General features: G+C 39.8%; 2 protein-coding genes across 21 annotated transcripts in view; one reads left to right on the forward strand and one right to left on the reverse strand.

The window, feature by feature from the left end:
• Positions 1-615: 615 nt before the first annotated feature.
• On the forward strand, positions 616-19,670 carry RPE (ribulose-5-phosphate-3-epimerase). Of its 11 annotated transcripts, none has more exons than XR_006713137.1 (9): positions 617-1,006; positions 1,677-1,708; positions 7,783-7,862; positions 12,271-12,410; positions 13,023-13,157; positions 13,858-13,944; positions 16,191-16,479; positions 17,578-17,660; positions 19,532-19,670. XR_006713137.1 is itself a non-coding variant. In XM_045481086.1 (7 exons), exons 1-7 carry the CDS (start codon positions 896-898, stop codon positions 16,311-16,313), a joined length of 708 nt encoding a protein of 235 aa, XP_045337042.1. In that variant the 5' UTR covers positions 617-895; the 3' UTR covers positions 16,314-18,129. The 11 variants fall into 11 exon arrangements, 6 of the variants coding, with proteins under 6 accessions (XP_045337046.1, XP_045337042.1, XP_045337044.1 ...); XR_006713138.1 differs by having other exon boundaries at positions 17,581-17,660; XR_006713135.1 differs by lacking the exon at positions 19,532-19,670 and having other exon boundaries at positions 17,578-18,129.
• Positions 17,974-26,508, reverse strand: part of KANSL1L (KAT8 regulatory NSL complex subunit 1 like) — a 141,763-nt gene continuing 133,228 nt past the window's right edge. For all 10 annotated transcript variants that reach the window (XM_045481076.1, XM_045481081.1, XM_045481083.1 and 7 more), the window contains 5 exons: positions 25,685-25,809; positions 24,170-24,221; positions 22,885-22,997; positions 20,457-20,625; positions 17,974-19,588 (listed from right to left, as the gene is read on the reverse strand). In XM_045481076.1, the coding sequence (XP_045337032.1) occupies positions 19,361-19,588; positions 20,457-20,625; positions 22,885-22,997; positions 24,170-24,221; positions 25,685-25,809 (687 nt within the window). In that variant the 3' untranslated portion in view covers positions 17,974-19,360. The remainder of the gene's footprint in view (positions 19,589-20,456; positions 20,626-22,884; positions 22,998-24,169; positions 24,222-25,684; positions 25,810-26,508) is intronic.

Raw genomic sequence — 26,508 nt, forward strand, 5'->3', positions numbered from 1 at the left:
TTCCCCCCTCACGGGATTCCCCCCCACCCCCTTTTCCTGACCCAATGACCTTAGACACATTTGGCAGAGGAACAGACATGCCTACTCTCTTCCAGATTGGGTCCGAACAGTAAATAAATGTATTACAATTTGTCAACGAACCTCCATAAAAAGGAAAAACAAAAGAAAAATGAATAAGGATGAGGGCCAGAAGCCAAGAAGGGGAGTAGTAATAACAATAATCACCACCATTTTGTACTGGGCACCCGAGGTCTCGCGCTGAATGCATTATCTGGATTCACCTATCTGATCCTCACAACAACCCTAAACGCTGGGTAGGGGTCCTAACAGATAAGAAAACGGAGACTGGGAGAAGTGACCGCCGGGTTACCCAGTTAGTACCTAGAAGAGCGACGATTCCGCCCTAAATGTGACTCCTTCAGCTCCTAAAAAGAATTCAAGGAGAAAGCTATGAGAAGAAAGGATTTATTTGTTCTGTTGTTTTACAGGCAAGCACAAGCGCTGGAGAGGAGAGGACAGCAGCACAGGTGGAAACAATGGAGAAGCAAAAAGTGAAGTGAGGGCAAAAGCCGAGAAGAAAAGAACCCAGGGGATGTAAAGCAAAAAAAGATTTAGAAACTCTTCGAGTTCGGCGAGGGCTGGGAGACCTAAAAACTATTTCAAGGAAGACGGAAGGAAAGAGGCAAGGGCTTGCAGGCGAGAGGCCCCACCCCGAAGCCCTCGGGCAGACAGCCCCGCCCCCGAGGGGAGGAGGGACTTCCTCCCTGCGGGCAGCTGCTTCCGGTGGAGTCCGGAAGACGCTAGCGGGAAGGGACTAAAACTGCGCAGCCAATCGGGGCGACACTTTCGTCTTACCGGAGGACTCGTGGGTAACTTGCTCTTGGGAACCAGCACCATGGCGTCTGGCTGCAAGATTGGCCCGTCCATCCTTAACAGCGATTTGGCCAATTTAGGGGCTGAGTGCCTCCGGATGCTGGACTCTGGGGCCGATTATTTGCACCTGGATGTAATGGACGGGTAACTCCGCGGGGCTCGGGTCAGGGTTGCCGCGCGGGGCGGGCTCGGCGCACCTTTATTGAGTGCCTTTTGGGTGCACGGCGTCCCTGTACCGCGGAGCGCCGCACTCTGAACGCGGTGCTGAAAAGGGGACTTGGGGTGGGAGTCCTGGAGGCCCTGGCTGGAGCGAACCTGAGGCGGCAGCCGGGGCTGCGACCGCGTCCCAAACTCCACTTCCTCCCCTCCCCCCACGTAACGTGTGGCCCAAGCACTAGGACCTGGACGCAATTTTAAATCTCTTGGACGCGTCTCTCATTTTCAGTTAGAGAAACTGAGGCCCAAGGGGATAGGCATGACTTGCCCAAGCTCATATAGCTAGTTAGTGGCAAAGCTGGGGAGACAGACTTGTGTAACGATTAAGAGCTTGGTACCTGTAGCGAGATTGCCCGAGTTCTGCCATTTGATGGATCACCTGGGACAAGCCACTTAACCTCATTGAGCTTCAGTTTCATTATGTGAAAAATGGGAGTAACAATAGAACCTACCGCTTAGGCAATTTTGGAAGATGAAATGAGCCAACATGTAAAGCATACAGTGCCTGGCGTATAGTAAGTTCTCAATAATTATTAGGTGTTGTGTCATTGTTCGAATTTTGATTTTCCTGTTTATTTTCTCTTCAGGCACCCTGCTCTTCAGGGAGGTCAGTTTTTTTGTAAGTAATTTTTAAGCACTGTAGTTATAGCACATAATCGATATTGTTCAGAGTCAGTGTGATGCTAGTTTAAGTTGGCTATAAAATGTAGAGTCTAACCTTGAGAAGACAGTAGGACTTTCAGGATTACACAACATTGTGACAGAGTTGCAAATTGTATTTTCTTGGGTTTGCCAAGTAGTTCCTTGAGCCCTGCTGCTAACTGGCCTTAAAGCAGTAACAGCCATTACTTTGGGTTCCGGGTCAAAAAGTAAATTTAAACAGGTGAAATTTCTGTGTGGCCTCGTGCAAATTTGCAAATTTGTTTTATTTACAAAATATGATCAGTTACTTCCTGTTCTTTTTAATGTCACTCCTGTTACAAGAGTTTTGTCTTCCTCTGTTCTGTCTGGTTAAATCTGTTGTTTCTCTTTTATATCCGACTCAGTTATCAGTAAGTATCCCAACTGATCATGGCAAAGTCTTTACTTTAGAGTACTAAGCATTCTAGGTTAAGTGTGTAAGATTGGTAAGTATTACCTCGCACGAAAGCTTGATTTTTATTGTGTTATATACATAATTCATATTCATAGTTATGTACACGTACATAATTTTTGGAAAGCTCTGAGCTTTCACAGGTAACTGGAGGGTGTACTTCAAAGATGGGTAGGTACATTTTCATGTCTGGGATACAGATTTTGTGTCTGAGATCCCTACCTCAGGATAGAACAGGCTACATGTGTACATGTGTAGTCTGTTTAACACAGAAAGCAATTTGGTGTTTTAAGTAAGTCTTGGGCCATATTTGAGTAACTGAATGGAGAAGATAATTTTTTCAGTGCACAAATCAAGAATATTCATGATAACAGTAGTAGCTAATATTTTTGAGCACGTAAGTGTTTTCAATGTTCTTTGTGAATTAACTCACATAACCTTATGAGGTTGGTGCTGTTGTTGTCACCAGCATTTGACAGTGGGGAAATGGACACAAAGAGGTTAAGTCACCTGTCTGAGGTCTTCTAGTTAGGAAATGGTGGAGCCAGGATTAGAAGCCTGCAACAGCTTGTGTGGTCTCAGAAGTTAAATGTCTTCTGTGGGTTCTGGGCTTATTGGGAAGGATTAAGACATTCTCTGTCCACAAAGAATAACTAATAATTTATACAATTACTTTTGTTGTCTATTTTCCCATCTCTCCTGCTGTACTGTAAGCTCCCTGAAAGTAGGGTGTCTTTGGCTCACCTCTGAATTCTCTGCAGGTAAAGCACGGTGACAGGCTTAGTTATAATTGGTTGAATGAATGATTGGCTCTATCATAAGAGAGGGATGTCTGATGAAACACCTTGTCCCCTCCCAGCCCAGTGGCAGACCCTGAGCTGATTAAGATACACATATTTGTTTTTTACTGGCTCCTTTCCCCCTTTGCCAAGTAACATCTTGGTTTGACAAAATTAAATTCTCCAAACACCATTTTAAAACCTTTCTCCTTTAATCTTCACAACGTTTTGAGCTCAGAGGTATTTTGATCCCCTTTTGTAAAGGAGGAAACATTTAGGGAGTTTCAACCTCTTCCTGATGTCCCACCAGAAGAGGCAAAGTTAGCTGAGCTGCATTGTTTCCTAGGCCAGGTGTGTGAAAGTGGGGGCGTGGACTCCCCTTTCTAAGGTGGCCAGCCTCAACTTACCTTCTCTTCAGGTACTGCCTCTATGCTGTTCTTTTTCCTGGTCCCTTTAAAAGTCTCTAGTATTCTAGTTTGGATGCACCTGTTGTTTCCCCTTTTCCCCTAAGGTCCCCGATTTCTCTCCTGATTAAAACTGAATGTCTTCATCTTGAAGGTCAGAAACAAGTTTTGGGAATACTGTGGGGGGTGGTGCACTAGTATGGTTGGATATTTGAAAAAAAAGGACAAATGAATTCTCTGGAAAAGAACATTGGAAAGCATATAAACCTGCCATGACAGGACAGTGATCAGAAATGTGCTGTTAGTCCTAAGTGTAGGAACAGAGCAAATATGCAATTTTTTTTTTTTTAAGTCTGTTTCTAACGTTTGTTTATTTTTGAGACAGAAACAAAGCATGAACGGGGCAGGGGCAGAGAGCAAGAGGGAGACACAGAATCTGAAACAGGCTCCAGGCTCTGAGCTGTCAGCACAGGGCCTGACGTGGGACTCAAACTCACGGACTGCGAGATCATGACCTGAGCCAAAGTCAGCCGCTTAACCGACTGAGCCACCCAGGCGCCCCGCAAATATGCAATTTCTAAATTAGTTACCAGGATTTAAAATTGGGGAGATTTCACATGAGTACTAGATTGCTGACTTTTGAAAAACATCCAGAGATTTACTAGCACTTGGTCCACAGCCTCATGAGGCCACAATGGGCTGGAGCTGAATGGCAGCCACCATCATTAACCAGGCTAGATGTTCTTCAATTGTCTTCTGTCTCCATCTGCCCTATATTGCTCCTCTGTGTTTTTTGCCAGCCCTTGGAAACATGAGATTGTGTTTTCTGATTCACAGGGAATGTTTTCTCGTTACAGATTTGCTCCATTTATTTATTTTTTTTAATTTTAATGCTTTTATTTATTTTTGAGAGCCAGAAAGATTCAGAGCGCCATCAGGGGAGGGACACACAGAGAGGGAGACACAGAATCTAACACAGGCTGCAGGCTCTGAGCTGTCAGCACGTAGCCTGATGTGGGGCTTGAACCCATGAACCGCGAGATCATGACCTGAGCAGAAGTCGGATGCCCAACTGACTGAGCCACCCAGGCACCCCAACAGTCTTGCTCCATTTTAGATCAACTTTAATCCTCCGTTTACCATCTTTATCTTGGAAGATCTGGTAAAGGTTTTATCTCTCTGAAATTGATTGTATGACAATTGGAAACAGCTTCAGGTTGATGAGAGAAGATGATGAGAGATAAAATAATTATATACCTGTGCTGTAAACAATTATAGCTTAATCTCACTAAGTCTCTGGGGAAAAGGGTTACTTTTTTATTGTATTTTATTTTTTGCAGACTGCAGAAAGTACCTTTAATAGGACAAAGAAAAAGAATAATACAATGGTGAAGCCGACTGCTTTGATGAAATTTCTCTTAGAGTGAAATAATGTATTTTTCAAGCTGGTCTGATAAGAACTCCCAAGGCATTGGCATGCCTGGGTGGCTCAGTCAGTTAAGCATCTGAATGTTGGTTTCAGCTCAGGTCATGATCTCTTGGTTTGTGGTACTGAGCCCCGCGTCTGGCTGTGCCCTGACAGCGTGGAACCTCCTGCTTAGGATTCTCTTTCTCCTTCTCTCTGTCCTTCCCCTGTGCGCATGCACTCTTGCTCTCTCTCTGTCTCTCTGTCTCTCTCTCTTTCAAAATAAACATAAAAAAGACCTCCCAGGGCATTTGTTGAGAATTCAGATTCCCAGGCCTTCTTTAGTGTCATAGGGTTGGCATAGAGCCTGTAAGTCCTTTTGTGACACGTGGTCCCAAGGTTACTGTTGCCTGGCAAATTTAGGACCCCTTCACTTCATGCTTGGGTTTGTTGCCTTTTACTGTTTCAGCTTAACCATAAACCTTTGGTTTCTTGTCAGGGTATCAGTACCTTTCTGTTCTTCTAGTGTTCGTGGTGAGCCTAGAGCACTGTAGTACGATTAGTCATGCAGCTGGGGGAATCAGTAGTGTTACATGATATGCTTCTGTTTCCCAGTGAAGTAAAAAGTATATTTATTCTGTTCTCCTGTTTTCTCAAGATGTATGTGTTTATTATGTCTGTTTTAATTATAAAGGCAATCTAAGGTTGAGCAACAAAAGTACTCTAAGGCCATGCAGCAAATTAAAAGAACAGTGAACAAAATCCAGATTTTCATTCCAGAGCTGTATGATACCCAGTAAGCCTCCCTGTCTGCTTATCTGACCCTCACCTCTGAGTTCCTGGTAAACATAACGAGCGTCTTATCCATGCCCCTGGCAGTCATTGCTCTGAAGTGAAACGGTGGAATGATTTCTAGATACTAGAAACCCTACCTTCAAGGACCAAAGTGTTTGCAAGTGTCCGTACCTGTCCACCTTACCTGGTCCCTCTCAGATGTGTCCTGAATCCTGACTCGTCTCACCTCCCCTGGACTTTGTTTTTTTGTCGTTATCAGTGGAGGGACAGATGAGCTTAATAGGTAAGAGCCTGGACTTTGGAGCCAAGTTGCTGGTGTTTAATGCCTGCTTGTGGCACTTCACGGGCTGTGTGACCTTGAGCCTCTCTTCCTTGTCTGTAATATATGGATTATAGGAGTACCTGCACCATAGAGTTGTGAGGTTTTAATGAGTTAGTATATGGAACGTGTTTAGAATGGTGCCTGGCCTGTGTAAGTTTTAATTTTTTTATTAGCATTCATTGGTCTGCCATCTAAGCTTAAGGTCTTAACCATGGTTTATTCTCTTTTGAGCTCCTCACATCTAATGAGTTCACAAGTCCTGTCACACGTTATGTCGGTCCTTTCCATTCTCATTGTTCCTTGCCCAGGCCGTCTTCCCACTTTATTATTTCCACTTTATTTTTTATTTTCTCATTGCTTTGTGTTGTTTTTTTTTTTTTTTTTTTTTTTTAAGTAATGTCTGCTATGGGCCTTGAACTCACAACTTCGAGATCAAGAGTGACACACTCTACCAAACGGGCCTGCTTGTTTCTTGCTTTAAAACCTCACTTCATATTTACAGCAGGATAGAGTCCAAACACTGAGCCAGGCATTTGATACCCTTGATGTGACATATTCTGCCTCCTGTTCTTTTCACCCTCACCAAGCTGAAGAGCACCACCTCTTCCCCACTTTGAACACAAGTTGCTTATTTTTGCCTTTGCTTCATTTCTTTTCCCATCTTTACAAATTCTTTGTTCTCTAAATCTCATGATCTTCCCTTCTTTTCAAGTGCCATACTACTTGCCTCATATGGCCCACTTGTGGCTTTACCTTTTCTTGCTATCCTCATACAGGGTAATATCTACTACCTTTAACCAATAAAGCCCCGAGTTCAGTGACTTAATGTTATAAAGTTCAGTTATTCACGTAACAGTTCAGCTTGAATGTCCTTCCATGAAGAATTTCAGGGACATAGTCTCCTTCATCCTGTGACTCTGCCAGCCCTTAATGGCTTCTCTGTTGGCAAAAGGGTGAAGTGAGGGCAAAAAAGGAATACCGCTTAGGCTCCTGGCCCTGCAGTGACACACATCACTGAAATTCACAGGCCTTTGTGGAGAACCAGCTGCACGGGCCACCTGGAGGTCAAGGGAGTCGGCTCTCCCCAACAAATACAACAGCAGGGCCAGGGATTCCGTTGGGTGTTAGCCATTTCTCGCCAATGAGATTATAAACTATTCTAGGGTAAGCAGGAACTCCCGTATCATGGTACTTGCATAGAGGGGGTTTTGTTACATATTGAAATGAGCTAGTGATAGAGCAGAAGGACAAGCGAGTAGGTCAGTGGCATGAAGTACTTTGGGGTCAGATGTCAGGAAGACTTACTCTGAATCCTGCCTCCGCAAATTATTAACAGGGTGACTTAAGGAAGTTATTTTTCCTGTGTTCTTCAGATGGGGCTATAACAGCATCTACTTCATAAGGCTGATGAGAAGATGAAGTAAGGTACAACACCTGGCATGCTGGAAACCCTCAGTAATGGGTGGTTAAACTGATTTAGTGCCCACTGAATGAAGTGGATTAGAAGTGGCCACAGGCCGCCCATGACAGACTAGGATTTGAGAGACCCATGTCAGAGTCCAGAACTTCCTAACTAGTGTGTGACTTGGGCAAGTCATAAAACTTTTGGAGTTTGGATTTGGTTGTCTTTCCATTTTTACCTGTTGGATTACAAACGATGGAGTTAAATCTTGTGACACTGTCTGATTTTGTTGAAATATCAGGGAAATACTGCTTTGTAAAACTGAAATTACTGAGATATTTTTAGTATTTTTTAATACTGATGATGTTAAATACTACATGGAAAAATACTGCAATCACAGATGGTCCCATTTACCCCTATCAGAGTGCTTTTGAGAACAATACAGAAATTGAATTGAAAACATTTTCAGAGTAAGATTTTGTTTGTCTTATAGGCATTTTGTTCCCAACATCACCTTTGGGCACCCTGTGGTAGAAAGCCTCCGAAAGCAGCTAGGCCAGGACCCTTTCTTTGGTAAGTGGGTGTTACGCTGTCTGACGCTGGATGTGTTGCTCAAGTAGATGATTGATCTCTCAACCTCCAATTTCATCTGGAACCCCCCAACCCCCACCCCGTGCTGGGTCTTCACTGGCTGCTTGTAATAAGCCAAACTCTTTCTTGCTTCAGGGCCTTGGCACTTTAGCTGATCTCTTTGCCTAGAAAACTGTTCACTTGGCTGGCTCTGCTTTATCTTTTGGCCCTGAATTACTGGCATTTCCTCAGGGAGAAGCCTTTCTAAGCACCCCATCCTAAATTAACCTGTATCCAGTTATCAGACCACCTTCCGTATTTTCTTTTTCAAACTTCCTTCAGTCAGGTTACTTTTGTCCTTTACAGCAGGGATTTAATCCACTTTGTTTTACTGTGGTTTTCGTAGAGCTAAGCATAAACACAAGATTGGGGTTTAGTGTAATTGTTAATTCTCGTGAACGTGAATTCAGTCCACATGTTGTTACTGCTCTTTTAAGCTAAGTTAGCAACGGCTTGAAGCTGACAAATGTCTCGTACGTAAGAAGTTGAACAAATTTTTATAAATAATGTTCTTAAGTACCTTGGAATTTAGTAAAACTTAGGTATTTTTTATTGGCATATTGTGGGCCGATTTTGAGAAGGATTCTAGTTGTGCTGTCCCATGTGGTTGTCCCTACCCACATGTAGCTATTTAAAGTTAGTTCAGGTTAATAAAATGAAAGATGAAGCTTCTCAGTGGCATTAACCAACCATATTGCAAGCTCTCAGTTGCCACATGAGTCTAGTGACTGTTGTACAGTGCCATTCGGGAACATTGCCCTCGTTGTAGGAAGTTCTCTCGGTCAGAGCTTCTTCATAGGATCCATCTACTTTGCACATAAGAAAGGGTGCGTTATCACGTAATTTATGTGGCATGAGGGAAACCATGTTCCAGCAGCTTGTTCACCATTTTGAAATTTTCAAATAATGGAATGTAATCCTCTGATGATCTGGACTTTTTTTATTACATTTTAGAAAATGAATTTTCCAAAATAAATTTGTTCTTATGAATATCAGGTGAATGAAATAAGTAGCCATGTTTGCCCCCACCGTGCTGTGGCCACAGAGTCCTCTGCATCTGGCTTTGTATGAATTTAAAAGAAGTTGTTTTTTTTTCTTTTTTTTTCTTTTACTTGGATTCCTCGCATCACTACTCATTGCTATTTGTGTCTCCTGCATTTGTGCCTCTTGTATCAATCCTACTGCTACAACCACACACAGTCTGCTCTTTCTTTCTGTTTTTAGTTTATTTGCTAATAAACTTGCTACTAATCAGTCTGTCTAGAAGTGGGTCTACAGTAAAGATGAATGGACTCCAAATGCTTTAATGTTTGGGTTTTGTGACTTTTGCTTTTTATATTAAGACGTGTTTTTTTTTGTTTGATTCTTGGATCTTGGTTGTTGGATAATTCATGTGTACATTCTAAAAAGTATTTCACAAGTTGCATGCATAACTGGTACAGTTCTGAACTGTTCAGTCTCAGTATTGAGTGGAAATAACCAGTAAGCAATCAAGTGATAGGGAAAAAGCTGTTATTTTTGTGCTTTGGTTTTGGGTGTTTTGTGTTGTTTTGTTTTTGTTTTCTTTGCTCTCATCTAAATCTGCGGTCTTCACGTGTGGTCTGAAGACCCCGGGAATCTCTTGCAGGTGGAACATGAGGTGATGACTATTTTCATATTACAGCGTTATTTGTCATTATTTGTATGGATGGTACAGAGCAATGGTGAGTTTGTCTGTTGGTTCCTTAGCCTGAATCAAAGCAATGCTATTGAACTATCCAAGTTGTTGTTAAATTATTCTTCACCACCATGTGCTCATGGTACATATCGTTGAAGGTCAGTACAAATTATTAACTACAGTAAATCTGATGGTTGGGTGCATTTCTTTTCATGTTTTGTGTGCCAAAGCAGGAAGTACATATGAAGTGCTTCTGCAGTATACCGTGATGATGGCTTTCTCAAGGAAAACCCACTTGCGCCACCGAGTTGTGAACTGAACTGGCTGCCTTTTTCACGAACACTTATCTTCACTGGAATGATAAACTGATAGATGAACTACGGTTATCAGACTTCAGTATTTTACTGACATTTTCTTGAAAGTTAACTAAGTCTGTCCTTTCAAGGAAGATGCCTCATTAATTATTGTTTCCACTGATAAAATTAGAGCTTGCAAATGAAAATTTGAATTTTGAAGAAGTTGTATCTGCTTCTGTGAGCTTATTAGCTTTCTCCTGTTTACAGCTGTTGTGATAAAATCTGTGGTGTTGCGTAATTTCTGATAGCAAATAATAAAACGTGTCACTCTTTGGAAGTCCTATGTAATGCAGCAAACCAGTACTGCAGAGATCCATTCAAAGTGTACTAGGACAGGCCAGTGGCTTTTAGTGTAACAAAGCTCAAAAAGTTCATTGGTAGAGTTTACAGATTCCACATTGCAGCTAACCTTTATTAAAGTCCTACTTGCTGAGTTCTGGGGTAGAAATAGAAGAATATCCACACTGGTCTGAAAAGGCTATCAATGTACCCCTCCCTTTTCTGTGTTTTTTTTTTCCCTTTTCTTCATATAAAACAACATGTTGCAACAGACTGAATGCAGAGCACATGTGAGAATATGGAGGTCTTCTGTTAAGCCAGACATTAATGACTTGCAAAAGTATAAAATAAGGTCACTCTTAAGTTAACATGTGATAGATTTATTATTATTTTTAAATGAGTTCAGTAGACACTTAAAAATTGCTTAGTTTGAATTTCTAAAACATTTTAAACAGTGTTAAATACAGTTCACATCAACATCGTTTTGGAGGTCCTCGGTAATTTTTAACAGTGTAAGCGGAGGCTGATGTTGGAACGTTCGAGAACTGTGACCTCAGTATGTTACCTACAGGCAGATGACTCACTGAACTGGTCGCTCCCTGAACACTCTCCGTTGAGGGTTCCCAGTGGTGACCGCACGCCGGAGGTGGACTGGCATAGCAGTCTGTTAACGAAAGGAATGAGTAGATATTTTTAAGCAGATTGATTTTTCCTTACTTATAACACAAAGGAAATAAGGAACACCAAATAGAGTTTGTCTTTTAAAAACAATGTTTTACCTATTAACATAGGTTCTATTTTTGTCACTTGTTAGTTTAGAAATACAAACTTTAATCTCGGCTTTGTCAAGCAGTATTCCCTTTTCCTGATATTTTTCAAAGCCTTATTGCATTTTATGGTCTTAGTTGAGTCTAGAATTCTAGACATTTTTTCTTTAATGTAGCTCAGCTGTATCAGAGGTATGCTTCCTCTAGCAAAAAACAGACAAACTCAAAACTCTTCTTAGCATATCTGTCTGACCTAGGAGTATTTACTGTTTGCTTCTTGACAGCAATATTTCTTGACTTAACCACTTTTAAGCCACCCTCTTCTTGTTAAATGGTCTAATGTTTCAAGTCAAGAACCTTAAGAAGGCCACCCCCACTCTCCCTAATGGATCCCTGTGATTTGAGCTTTACAGTTAGGATGTGTGTCAGACCTGCAGTTACCATGTCCTTCCCTCGTGTCCCCCGTGGTGCAGTTTTCGGGCTCCCCTCCCCCTGCACATTGGCCTGCAGCAGCTCCCGCTGCCATAGCTGCAGAGCAGACCCAGAATCCTGCCGCTGCTTGCCAGTTTCAATCACTGCCAACGTCATTTCTTCCTGGGTGACTACCGTGGCTTTCCAGCTTAGATCTTGTCACGTCTCCGCTCAGAATCCCACAGTGCTCCCCCCCAATCTCGTTCAGAATAAAACCCAGTGGTCTGCAGAGCTCCAGGCTGTGGCCCCTCATCCCGTGCCCCTGTGATCCTCCCGCCCAGCCACGCTGGCCAAGCTACCAACCCAGTGTGTATTGTATTAACTTAGTTTCTTTATGGTCTGTCCCCTCCCCCCACTAAGAATGTAATCCCCATAACAGCAGAGATTTTTGTCTGTTTTTTATGCTCTGTCCCTGGGGCCTAGAATACTTAACGATGCAGTAAGTGCTCCATAAGATATTGTAGAATCACTTTATTTAGCTTTCTTATAAATGAGGAATGAAATCTGCATAGATAATAAGACTGTTGAGAGGTTTTTTTAGACTAGCATTTCCTGGACCTAGGTTTCCTGAATTCTAGTCCTTTTCATATATACCATCATATGCCTTTTGTGGAAAACTGGTTTTTTGAGAAATGAGTTTAACTAAAACCTTATCTTCAAGTTAAAAGGAGGCTAGCAATACAGCAGTGTCATTATTTAAGAATTCTTTTAATGCCAAGTAGTTTATATCCAAAACAGCCAAAACTGCAGGCTGGCCTCACCAATATGGGGCAGGTATCTTCCTTTCAGTAGTATTCAGGAGATGTGTCTTTTCTTTCTAGATATGCACATGATGGTGTCCAGGCCGGAACAGTGGGTAAAACCAATGGCTGTAGCAGGAGCCAATCAATATACCTTTCATCTTGAGGCTACTGAGAACCCTGGGGCTTTGATAAAAGACATTCGGGAGAATGGGATGAAGGTGAGGGGCCAACAGTGACCATAACGTTTTAATACTCTTCACTCTTGGTGTGGACGTTTCATTAGAAGACAGGAAGTGATAGGCAGAGAAGACCAGACTTGAGCAGTTGTTTTTCAGCTGAGAAATCAGAGTTGAAGTATAAGTTGTCTGTTAGACAGGATTTCTATGTTCCCCTAATGTTTTCTGAAAAGTACTGCCTTTTAGGAAGATTTACATTTGGGTAGCCTTGTTGACTCTTTTAAAAAATAGTTTGAATAACTTATGCATTCCATTTCTGTGTATATTCTACTCTTAAAGAATAGATATTTCTAGGGGCGCCTGGGTGGCTCAGTCGGTCACGCATCTGACTTTGCCCTGGGTCATGTGCTCACGGTTCGGGGGTTCAGGCCCCATGTCGGGCTCTGTGCTGACAGCTCAGAGCCTGGAGCCTGCTTTGGATTCTATGTCTGCCTCTCTGCCTCTCCCCTGCTAGCGCTCTGTCTCTCTCTAAAATAAATAAATATTAAAAATGAATTTTTAAACAATAGATATTTCTACTGGGTCTGACATGCCATATTAATATTATGTGGAAATAATTATTAATGTGATGTAGCAAATTTGTCTCTGTTATAGGTTGGCCTTGCCATCAAACCAGGAACTACAGTTGAGTATTTGGCACCATGGGCGAATCAGATAGATATGGCCTTGGTTATGACAGTGGAACCTGGGTTTGGAGGGCAGAAATTCATGGAAGATATGATGCCAAAGGTAAAGAAATATTTGGTTTTGGGGTGAGGCTTTTATAGTGTGTGCACATTCGGTAAGCCTGCATTGAGCCACTTGTGTATTTAGCCATGTCCTGTTCTGAAGATGGTGGGGGGGTGGGGGGTGGATGCCTGCAGATCGCTGGAGTACGGTGTGATAAATGCTGTATGAGATTTAGCGTGGAAATCAGGAAAAATATCACATCTTAATCTTGAAATTTTCTGTCAAAGGCATTATCCCTGTAGCCTTTCGATCTCTTGGGAGATCTCTTTTCATTGAACATTGAGGGTTTTTTCTTTTTCTTGTTTGCATGAAGTATATTCTCTGCAAAGCCATGACAAGTTCAGTGCCATTCCCCCAGAAGAATAAGCCTTGCTTTTATGAAGCTGGATTTGTTTCAGTGTATTAAAAAGGAAGGTATCCCTGATCATAATTTGTATTAGTAGAAAGTTAACGGTGTGGTGGGCACCTGGCCGTCTCAGTTGGAAGAGCATGCAACTCGTGGTCTCTGAGTTGTGAGTTCGAGCCCCATGTTGGATATAAAGACTACTTAAAATAAAGAAAGAAAAATAAAGTTACTGTGTGAGACACTTGGAATCCTGTTTTAGTGGCTAGTATTTGGCTATTTGATTTTTTATTTGGTTGTTTTTCCCCTTAGGAAATATCCACCTTAGGAATCACTTATTTCTTCGTGTGTATCTAGGTTCATTGGTTGAGGACCCAGTTCCCGTCCTTGGACATAGAGGTCGATGGTGGAGTAGGTCCTGACACTATCCATAAATGTGCAGAGGTGAGATTGCTCTTCTGGTCACAGCTGAACTGGTCACAGACCAGTTTCCTATCAAATGTAATGTCTAGAACATTGTCTTGTGCGCCAAACAAGTTTCCTGTGTTTCCTAAATTGCCTTTCTTTCTGGGAAAGGTATTTTTTTTTGTTCAAATGTAGAACATTGAGAATAAAGAGCAATAAGTGAATATTCTCAAATCACATAATCATTAAAAAGTAAGTCCCAAAAAAAAAAAAAAAAAAAAAAAAAAGTAAGTCCCAGTTATCTCATTAATGCTGAAGGAAGTTATTTTTTAAAAAAGAATATGCTGAATGCCAGCCTTTGGGAGATCATTAAGTTCTAGGCCTTGGAGTAAGACATTTTTCCAAAATAGGGAAAGAAAATCTCTACCTGCTTATGAAGTGAAAAGATTGTGATTTTGTATAGCTTAGGTGTATTAGTTACTGGTTTGTCCCTTGTAAAAACTGACTGGAGCCATTTCTGATGTAAATTTTGGTCTGATTTCTAGATAGCTGTGGTCCTCCTCTAGGTGAGGGGGGATGAGTCTTCCCAAGTAGCCAGCTGAGCTGAGTTAATGAAGCCCTGAGCTTCCCAAGAGGGTGCCAGCCCTTCCTGTAACACTGCAGGTCATTGAAGTTTATGTGGCCTGTTTTTATTTAAGCAACATGGTCTAATCTGCACTTTAAGTTTTTTGTATAAATGCCACACTTTTCTGCTTGATACTTGTCAAAAGCTGTGGCCGTGAGATACTTCTGGAAGAGGAGCTGACCGGGTGATTAGTGAACGTATGTCCTTTGACTACTTGTGGATTTCTTGTTACTGAACTGTGCTGTGCCTTTGGGCGTTTTTCCTGCTTACATTAAAACCATGTTAGGCTGTAACCCTACAAAACTATTTTTTTTTTTTTACCTTTTTGGAAGGAATGTTTTTGGAGATGTACACTGTATCACAGAGTGACGGTGTCTCCTGGGAGGAATTTTCCTCCCTTCTGCTGCCTCTCCCAGTAGCCTCCTGCCACTTTGTTCTGTAAGTGGATCACGTGACAGATTGGGTTTCCCTCAAGTCAAATCCTGGGAGTGCAGAGCTAAATTTGGACTTCCCTTACTTGCTTTTTCTCTTTGATTTCTTTGTTTCCACATTTAAAAGTATATTGAATATCTTTTTTAAGCCCTTCAAAGCCTTTCTGGAATGCAGTGAAGTAATACATGAAAAAGTGCTTCATTCTTTCTGATGTCAGAAGGAGAAATTATTTAATGTTGCTGTATTTTATAGTTTCACACTTTAGCGATAATGATCTATCAATTCCTTCACAGTTGACCCTTGAACTACGTGGGTTTAAACTACCTGGGTCCATTTTTATGTGGATTTTGTTGTTGTTGTTGTTATAGTAATGTAATTGTATTTTCCTTATGCTTTTCTTGTCTTTTTTTTTTTTTTTTTATGTTTATTTTTGAGAGAGAGACAGAGTGCGAGCAGGGTAGGGGCAGAGAGAGGGGGAGACACAGAATCCGAAGCGGGCTCCAGGCTCTGAGCTGTCAGCACAGAGTCCGACATGGGGCTCAAACTCACAAACTATGAGATCCTGATCGGAGCTGAAGTCGGATGCTTACCCGACTGAGCCACCCAGGAACCCCAATTCCTTCTGCTTTTCTTAACACTCTTCTCTAACTTTATTGTAAGAATACAGTATGTAATACATCTACCAAATATGTGTGAATCAACTGTTTATGTTATTGGTAAGGCTTCCAGTCAATAGAAGGGTTTTAGTAGTTAAATTTTGAGCGAGTCAAAAAGTTACTCACAGATTTTTGACTGCACATGGGGTTGGTACCTGTAACCCCTGCATTGTTCAAGGGTCAACTACAGAGTCCAAAGATTAAAAGATAATTTGTTTTTTAGTAGCCTTAGGGGCACTGGCATATTTTGGAAAAACTTTAATAAAGTTGAGGATTAAAAGATTTTTACATCTTTTTTTAAATATTAGCAAAGATTCAGTGTTGTTTATTTAAAGGTGGTTATTAAAAAGCCAGTGATTTCTTAAATACATTTAAAAATCATTTTATGTTTTCATTTGTTAAGCATTTTATTTGTTCATGGAACTAGACTGTTTGAAGTCTGTTCATCTCAAGGTAGCTTTCGTGCATTTCAAGCACTGACGAATGCAAGGGTAGAAACTGTAGTCCAGAAATTGTTTTAAGCTTCTCTGCGTCTTCCTTTGAAGGATAACCTGAGTGTTTACTTCTTCCAGGCAGGAGCTAACATGATTGTGTCTGGCAGTGCCATTATGAGGAGTGATGACCCCAGATCTGTGATCAACCTGTTAAGAAATGTTTGCTCAGAAGCTGCTCAGAAACGTTCTCTTGATCGATGAAACTGTGAGGAGTCCAGTGTTTACGCTCATGAAATCTTTCTCCTGGAAAACAAGAACATCGACTACCAAAACATACCACAGTTGAAGCAGGGCTGTTTCTCTGAGCAGCCGTTCATTCCAGTGACTAAAATCTATCCTGCAGAATGTTCCAAGAGGTTAGAAATTGGTGTGTATGTCTCCATTTTTAGTGATGGAATTTAAAGATTAGTGTGGTAAAATACCATTTTTACTGGGAGACTTGATTTTTATAAGAGTAAAGATATGGCTGTATTAATAGGGTTATAAACAGAAATGTGTCTTAATGCCTACCAAAGGCATACTAGCTACTATGAAAAAATATTTTTTTCTGCATTTTAAATCTTCTCGTTTCTTGGTTGTTTTTCCAAAGCAAAGGAAGTCCTTATGTTTTTCCTGTTTCATGTCATTTTTGATTTGTGTGTGTGTATGAGAGACAATATGAGTAGAATGGAAGTAATTTGCTTCTTAAACATCTGTTTTTTATATTGTACCTTATATTTGATACATAAAAACTGCACAGTGTATGAAGCCCAGGGATTTCAGGTGGTCTAAAATACAAGTATAGATTTTACAAAATTTATACAAATATAGATTTTATCAGGGCGTTTTTCCTTGTTAGCTTTGCTGGAGGGGCAGGTTACACAGTGATCCCCACCTTTTCTTAATCCTCCCCACCATTCTTAAGGACATGAGATAATGTGCTAGCTCCGAGCAGAAAGGAAAGGAAAGCCTCTGCTTGGAAGTGATATTGAGTTGAATCTGGATTCTTCTCCTTTCCAGCGGTTTGACTTAGCAAATCAGATCACCCAGCCTCTTTGAGTATCTGTTAACTGATTTATACACTGAACGTAATTACAGTTACCATGCGGTGTTGTGTTGAGCACTAAAAGAGATACTATGCTATACGTAAAGCTTCCACTACTAGTCCCAGAATTGTAGGATAGTAGAATTGAGGATGCTCAATACAAAGTAGCTATCATTACAGAAGTTTATGTTTTATAGCCTATAAAGTACTTGATATAATTTCATTAAAACCACAAATCACTCTTCTGAGTGATGGGACAGGTATTTTTGTCCCCATTTAAAAAAGGAAGAGAGAAAAGCTCAGGAACAGGCTGGTACCATGGAAAGAATCCAGTAGGGCAGAGGATTTCTGGTTTTACTCTTTTTACAAATGGAGCCCTTGGGAGGTAGATTAGGCAAAGGTAGCCTCGTTTATTTAACCTTGTCTAATTTTACTCGGTAGCAGAACCAGATGGCTGAGGATATTCTGGACGTTATGGATTTTGACCCCAAGGATATATATTATATTAATCCAACAAAGACCAGGTAGGCTAAAAGATGATAAGGTAGAGTTAATCCATAAATATTTAAAGTTGTGTCCCAAATTATACTTTGACAACAAATATGTATCTGCCACTTGCAAATAGTCTTGATATATGGCAAGAAATAACAGGACCTAAACTTTAGGCTACTATGAGTTTTGAGAAATAAAAAGTTTAAAAAATAAGAACATTAACACTTCTGCATAGAATAGAGCTTGCTTGTTTTTTTCCTATACTACAGTGTAAAAATTTGTTTTTGACTTAGGAAAGGTTTGTGCCATGAACAGGTGCCGTTTAATCAAATCAGACAACACGAGGCATATAGAAATAACTTTAATTAAAAAACTTACATAGAAGATTATAATGTCAGACATGACAAAAAGATTTGAGCTTATTTGCCTAGACAACTTGGGTTTGTCTGGCTTTTGTTTTCTTTTTTAAAAATAAATGTACAGTAAAACTACAAGCAAAAATTTGTCAGTTTTGAATTTGAATTTTTTTCCTTCTTTAAAGGGACTAGTAGAATTCCCCATCCCTAACAAAAACTTGGTGTCAGTCCCCCAGACTAGGCCAGGTGGCCAGGATTGTCAGTTATATGGGGACTATAACTTGAATAACCTTTTTTTTTTACATGAGAGAAAGCAATTCATCAATTTTCCTCAACTTTTATATAGAAAAAATTATGTAATAGCTTCAAGAAGTTTCTTTAATGTATACTCCTGTATTCAGTACTGAAGCACTAGCCTTTAAAAAAATTTCTCACTTTAGCATACACATGAGAATAGATGCTTGTTTGGATAGAGTAAGCTAATGGTAAGGAATGACCAAATTAACTAGAAATACAACATTTTTTACTTTCCTATTTGTTGCTCATTTTCACTTGGGGTCTTCTCTTTATGAGATACATAGGATAGATAAAACTCAAGTTTTAAAATTAGACCAATATTTAACTCTGCTTTGCTTGTCTTAATCTGTTAGGAGTGAATAGAAGATAATCTGAATTTAGTCCAACAGATAACAGTGATTTCAAATAAAGGCATATTGTGTTATCTGGTATAGAAATTTCCATATATAACTTCTATTGGTTAAACATGTTTAAAATCTCCATAGTCACTGGGAACCTGTGCTTTACAGTGCAGCTTACATTCCATGGGATAATTCATCCATGCATTTCAAGTGGAGTGGTCACTGCCAGTGTTTTTTAAAACTACGTGTGTGTACATGTATGTATATATACTCTATACACACATATTTGTATATTCCCACATACAAAGGCATATATTTGAGGCAATTTTAATGAATTACCGTAGAAATTACATAGAAATGTATAGGAAAAAGAGCGATCATTGATGCACAGGTGTTTCTGTGTGTGTACATATGTATGTGTGGGTATGAAGTCTTTTAAAAATTATTTACCCAGTAATATGATTTAACATCAGCTTGCAGCAGTTAATTTTCTGGTGCTTGTGATTTGCATCATAAACACAAATGACTAGCACTTGTCTGTAGGTGAAAAGCTAGTTATTCCTGTGGTTCAAGGAAAAAGAGACCTACCTTGCCTGTTTTAAAACAGCATAAAAGATTAATACATGCAGTACATGCTCTTACTCTGGAATTGTGGCTGAGGGGGTGGGGGATGGAGAACAGGGCTTATTTTTTCCTCCTGCTTTCCATTCAGTTACATACTTTTTTAACCTTTCCCTGTCACCTGTTTTTTTTAACATGAGTAAGTCCTAGACCAAAAGGTTTGCATTCTTCCATTTCATCTGTCTGCCTTTTTGGATGGTGACCGTTTTCTGGTGCACTAGTACAGAAGACTTCACGGAAAACGGGGCTTGAACTTTCACTATGATCCTTTTTTTCATCTTGACATAGTAAGGCTTCTGTGTCTTCATCCTTCAGCGGAAAAGTCCGTCGTTCCCACCACAAAGACTGAAAGAAAGAGAAAACCTTTTCAGTTAAGTTTCAACAAATTTGTTTAAAGTTCATGTATCCAATAATCCTCAAATGTCAACTGTGTAATTATTGTTTGGTTCTTTAGCACGTCAATGTACACATTTTCATTTGGGCCTAAAGATCTAGCAACTCCAATGGAACATACTGGCAATTGTTTAGAGACCTTTGGGAACTATCTTTCCACTTCACCCTTCCACAAAGAGGAAACACCGCTATAAGGCACGGGTCTTCCTTATCAGCACAGGAGCGCTTTGGGAAAAGCCCCTTTAAAGGTGTTTGATCTACTTGAGTGTCTCCATTTCCATCCCATAACTATCACAGACACCTACTGACTTTTCCTTCCCCGAGCTTTCTACGTCTTGCCTATTAATTTCTATAGTTTCTGCTCTGTGTTCTAGATACAGTTCTTCTTTTTCAACACCTACTTATGAAGAACAGTGCAAAAATTTATAGATGGTGTGTTAGAAATCATTCCCTGTGAGGTAAGAACTGGATCCACGGGGAGACAGGTAAAAATCTGTTATGAAGGGAAGAGAACTAGCTGACATTTGCTGCGTGCCAGGTGCTGTTCTCTCTAATCAGATTTGTGTCGTCATGAAACTTGGATAGAATCCCCATTTCCTAACAGATAAGTGAGTAGGTGGAGTTAGATACTGACATGTTCTACGAAAAGATAAGGTGTGTATGATTAGTGACAGAACTAGAAAATTTGTACCCAGCAGTTAACGCTGGATTGTTATGCTGAATTCGTTAATTGGCAACCAGCAGGTTTCTACAAACAGGTTTTCAAAAGGGTAAAAGGCATTGAAAAAGAGGTGTTACAGGTCATGTATATCATACTTACTTTGAGTTCTTGACTTTGATTTAAGGAAGGTGAGCCCCGTGGGCCCAGATCCTGGCTCTGCGGACAAGGCTCGGCAGGACTCTCAGCAGCACAGTGCTGACCACCACCAAGGTCGTTAGGGTATTCTTTCAAGAGCAAGTCCTGTCCTTCAACGTTTCTACTGTAAGCTCTAGCAAGAAAATCAAGAAAATATTTAATTACTATTTCTTGAGGTCTTAACGTTTTATGAACGACCCCTAAGTCCATTTAACTTGGTAGCTTTTCTTTAAACAGTTCTGCCCAAAAGATTTCTAAAAATTCATCTGTCAATCTTCCTGATGCTTTCTCAAAGACTTAAACAGTATGTTATGAATACTATTTTACGAAACTGCCAAATTATAATAGTGGGTTTCGGGTTTTCAAGGAGGGAGTTTTTTTTTTTTTTTTTAATTTTTTTTTTCAACGTTTATTTATTTTTGGGACAGAGAGAGACAGAGCATGAACAGGGGAAGGGCAGAGAGAGAGGGAGACACAGAATCGGAAACAGGCTCCAGGCTCTGAGCCATCAGCCCAGAGCCTGACGCGGGGCTCGAACTCACGGACCGCGAGATCGTGACCTGGCTGAAGTCGGACGCTTAACCGACTGCGCCACCCAGGCGCCCCACAAGGAGGGAGTTTTTGTTGTTTTATTTTTAAATAAGAAAGGACAGTTACTTGACCCTTACAGTCTTTCAGAGTTCCCAGAGTATTCTAAGACTATTATAATGTCATCCATGTAAGACTCGATTCACATTTTCCTCTGTACTTCTCTAGGAAATTTTATCTCTGGAATGTGGAGAAAGAAGACAATTGAGTCTTATATGTGTGTTAAGATAACTCTTGGAATAAGGATCTACAAGAAATCTGGATATTTTCAGACCTAAAGAGAGAAATGTGTTTTCAAAATACAGTTGAGGGGTGCCTGGCTGGCTTAGTAGAGCATGTAACTCTTGATCTCGGGGTTGTGAGTTCGAGCCCCACATTGGGTGTAGCGATTACTTAAATAAAAGTACAGCTGACCCTTGATGAACACAGGAGTTGGGAGCACCAACCACTTTGTGCATTCAAAAATTCACATATAAGTTTTGACTCCCTCAAAACTTAACTTTTAATAGCTGACTGTTGACCAGGAAACCTTACCAGTAATATAAACCAGTCAATTCACACATTTTGTGTATGTATTATATACTGTATTCTTACAGTAAAGTAAGCTAGAAAAATGAAATTTGTTAAAATCGTAAGGAAGAGAAAATACATTTATAGTACTGTACTATTAAAAATCTGTGTGTAAGTGGGCCCACATAGTTCAAACCACAAAGTTCAATCCTGTGTTTGAGGGTCAACTGTACTAAGTAAATGAGAGGTGCCCCCACACTAAATTTAGTGACTACCCAGACTTCATGATCTTCCTTTCTGAGTTTCGGCTATATTAAAACACAGTGAAATGTAAATATAAAATACCATGGACTTTCTCAAATATATAATTACTAATTACGTTCTCAGGATTTAATCCTCCCTCCCCAAAAGTCATATTCAAAGTATTTTAGACCAGGTGCTTTTTGTCTTTTAATTTTTTAAATGTTTACTTATTTTGAGAGAGAGAGGCAGAATACAAGCAGGGGAAGGGCAGAGAGAAAGGGAGACATGGAAGCCAAAGCAGGCTCCAGGCTCTGAGCTGTCAGCACAGAGCCTGACGCAGGGCTGGAACCCATGAACCTTGAGATCATGACCTGAGCTGCAGTCAGTCACTTAACCGATTGAGCCACCCAGGTGCCCTAGACCATCTGCTTCTTAGACTGGGCAGGTTTTTTGAGAAAATTAAAAAAAAAAAAAAGTAATGTATTTTTTAAGTGGGTATGTTAAAATCGATCACCAAGATTCTAATCCCTAGTGTAAGGTCTGCTATTACAGTACAATGAGATGACCTACTTTAGGGAGAATTTTCACATTTGCTGAGTTAAATCTGTTCCTCAGGCTGACAATAAGCATGAGAAATAAGAGTGGAGGAAAATACAGAAACTCATTTCATTACTGTAATTAGCCAAAATGTATATATATATTTATTTTGACAGACAGCACGAGTGGGGGAGGGAGACAGAATCCCAAGGAGGCTTTGCGCTATCAGTGTGGAGCCCAACGCGGAGCTCAGTCTCACAAACCTGTGAGATCATGACTTGAGCCAAAATTAAAAGAGCTGGACGCTTAACTGACTGAGCCATCCAGGAGCCCCAGCCAAAGTATATTTTGAATGTAAGCTCAGTAAATGCAATGTTTCCCTCCTGTGCACAAATAACTGATGTTATACAGTATATACTTTTTCCTTTCTAGTGGTCTTCCTCAATATTCATGCAGAATTTTGTTAATTCTACATGGATTTCATGGTTTTGGCTTTTAAATTGATAACACCTGCCTGCTGTTTCTTCTGTGCCACTTGCTTTGTTCCCATAGTGACCATCTGGCTTGCTCTCTCTCTTCATATTTTTTGTGTCTTAGGGAGAAGACTTCATCAGAAAGATCTTCTACCTGGAATTAGAAAGAAAGTTTTTCTTTTATCAGAAACATTTTGAAATAGAACAATTTCTCATCAAGAGAATATAGGAAGAAAACTCTAAAATTGAACTTCAAATTCGAAAATAGAGGGAGTGAACTTTTTTTTTTTTTTAAAACTTTTTTACTTCTGGGTCATATTGGAAGGCTTAACCTAGATTACAGATAGGTTTACAGTGCTTTGTATAAAAAATTCTTAATGCTTAATGCATTCAAAGGTTTGTATTTGATTGCCCTTTATGGAATACACTGTTCTTTTAACATGTTAATATCAAAGAAAAGTAAAACTGAAAAAAAAATTAATTTAACTAATGAGTTATCAGAGGTTCTAAGACTCTAGTGGTAGTGGTTTAAGAATTTGGGTTTCCTGGCTAGAATCATTCTGAACTAGGGAAGAGTGCATTGAAAAGTTGATTTGGTAGCTGAAGAACAGTCAGTGGGCCTAGAAAGATTATGACAGAGACAAAATGTCTTACATAATACAGCTTCTACAGATCATCACTTTCAAATTGATTTGGTTACACATTTTTCCCTGAAATTATGCTGGTCTTAATAGAAGTTTTACCCATACAGGCTCACAGTCCCTTTCCTTCAGTTCTAAAAATCTGAAAAAACACGTGTTCATAATTCATTTGGTGACATAGCCCGTTCTGGAATGATGAGGTTATTCCAATTTCTATAAATATTTCCCTACAGAAACATTAATATTTGATTATGAGAACTATGCTAGACTCCACATATGTCTTCTTTCTTAAGTCCAAAGTTTTCCAAATTCAAAAGTAACCCATTCCCAAGGTTTTGAATATGGCATTGTAGGGTTGAATATTAAGACCACATCTCCTTAAACAGAAAAGCAGGACTAATAACTGGAAATGAATACAGATATTAACATAAATTCAGTGTTTCAACAGTTCATGTAAGCAACTGACATGTTTTTCTTTATATGTTACTGTCTTTGCAAATCTAAATTTGCACAAAAACATTTTCCTAATGAAGTTAATATCCTTAATGAACTTTCTTTTCCTAAGTGAAAAACAAGTCAATGTATGCTAAAGGGCTTATATTTCCCTTGAGTTCCTCAAGTCCCAAATTAAGCAGGCTTCGTAATGTATACAGTGCAGTTATCCGTTAAGTGAAAGGCAACTTACCTCTTCACCTACGTTATATTCATCCAGAGGCTGAAGAACAGCCATTCTCCAGCTGTTGAAGATACAAACCAGTTTCAGCTTATGTTAATCTAAGTGTAGCAATTGTATTCTCTAAGCACAGCTAATGCAGTAGTGTTTTCTTTCCTTGGGACTTCCACAATTCAAATGGTTGTATTTTCATACTTTATTTTTTTAAAGAGAAAAATTTGTATTATGAAAAGAAGATGAGACTTTTGGCCTTACAGTGAATAACTGTCTCTTCTGTGTAGCTGCATTTTATACCTAAGAATATACTAATTTTGAATTAAGTCAATAGATGGTGATACAGTGGCAGGAAGAAAAAACAAAAACAAAAAATCCCTCACTTGAGCATTTGCCAATTTCTTTGTGTGAAGACACCCGGCATGGCCTCTTGAGTTTAACCACTGGATCACAGAATTCCTCTATTTAAACAACCAACCCAGCCAGCCAGCTGCAGCCTACCAATGTCAATTGAAAAAACATCGTTGCTGCAGAACATCATAACTACAAATGGTACTCTGCTTCTGCAGAATGTCTCAACAAGTTCTCTGTGGGATTTCTCATAATACCTCCTAGAATATTAAGAGTTCTTAATACCTCAAAGCAATTAGGAATAAGAGAATTCGAAATCAGCTAATATAAAGAGGGGTAGGAATTACTGTAGTTGTCACTGAGCTTATGTCTGTTTCCACCCTCTTCTGTCTACTTTCTGGTGCCAGATTCACATTCTGAAGAAACTGCTTTCATCATTGCTAAAAAACAAAACAAAGCAAGACTTTGACTAACTTCACTGCCACTAGAAAGCAGATCTGTGTATGGCATTCAGGGACCTCCATAATCCGGTTCTAATTTCTTTTGTAGCCATAACTTCATCACCCTATACAAAAACTTGGTCTGTAGCTTAGGCTTGCACACTTACCTGTGTGCCTTTGTTGTGGTTTCCCTGTGTGAATAAACTTTCTTCTTTTTCCCTCCTTCGTGATGCCCCACTAATATCATGTATGTATTGCTGACTTGGCAATACATCAGAATCTTATTTTTGTGGTCATAGGTGTTATTGTCTTGCAGTGAATACCCCTTGCAAAGGTAGTTGCTTTCTTTGAACCCTTTTTGCAGTCATTTACAGAACTGCATGTTAAAGAGCAAGGGTTATTTATTACTCAGCTTATTTACATCCCTAAATAGCCTTTAGTGCCATATATACATAAAAGGTAACTAAACATTGAAAAAAAGACTTAAGAGCGTTAGAGTAAGTTAAGTCTTAGGAATTCCCAATTCTTAATAAAAACTGAGAGGTAGGGTGATAATATATGGCACTTTTTTTCAGCATGAGTAATGTAAAGGTTTCTTTCACCGTTCTCCCTCCATGGTTCTCTAAGTGGAAGACAGGAGAGCGGAACATCTTCCTTTCATTAATTAAAATTTTAACTTCACTTTGAAAATTTAAGTTTACTCAAGAAGGAAGAGAAAATAAAAAGATGTAAGTATACATACCTTGGAGTAAGTATTTCCTTATATTGGAGTTTCTCCAACTTAGCTGGGGCAACTAATGACATGGGAATCACGATATTATCTATGTCATAAGAGCTCTCGCTTCTCAATCTCCGTCGTGCAGTATTCTGCAAGGTAGGAGGACAGCAACTCAACAACTGTATCTCGTTAACCTGTGATGATGCCCTCCTTTCATGAGGGCTAGAAGAGGTGTACTGCATACATGTTTTATAAATACGTTGTGATAGAGTGGACTATAAAATGTTGAAAACAAGCACACCTCTCCTTTGTAAAACAACACGATCCCTTTGGCAGGTGTGAAGTGTACATTTGTGTACACATACAAGCCTATTTTTAAGACCATAATAAATAGGAATACCTTAAAATGTCAAACTCTTACCAGAGGTTACCATAAAGCACCCAAATGTCAAGGAAATGATCATTTAACAAGCACACTTATGAAGGAATATGAAATATTTGGTGTACCATTTAGTAAAGATCATTTTTTATAATCTTCATTTGTGTGTTCCTGGTCCCTGAGCTTTACAGTTTCTTCTAAACCCTTTCACCTTTTAACCCCTACTCTGACCAGATGACAAAACAATAAGAACAACACAAGTGCTGGATTCTTATTAGCAAGACTAAATTTAGCTGGTAAGGAGTATGGATGGTTATGATAGTTTCTCACAGGAAAAACCAAAAAACTATAATCAAGGATTACTGAGCAATTAGCTCACTAGTAAAAAAGTTTAATACAGTTTATTGCTTCCTAAGAAGATCATTTTAGGGGCGCCAGGGTGGCTCAGTCAGTTAGGCATCTGAATTCA

This window comes from Leopardus geoffroyi, chromosome C1, assembly GCF_018350155.1.
Source record: "Leopardus geoffroyi isolate Oge1 chromosome C1, O.geoffroyi_Oge1_pat1.0, whole genome shotgun sequence".
Classification (NCBI taxonomy): Eukaryota; Metazoa; Chordata; class Mammalia; order Carnivora; family Felidae; genus Leopardus; species Leopardus geoffroyi.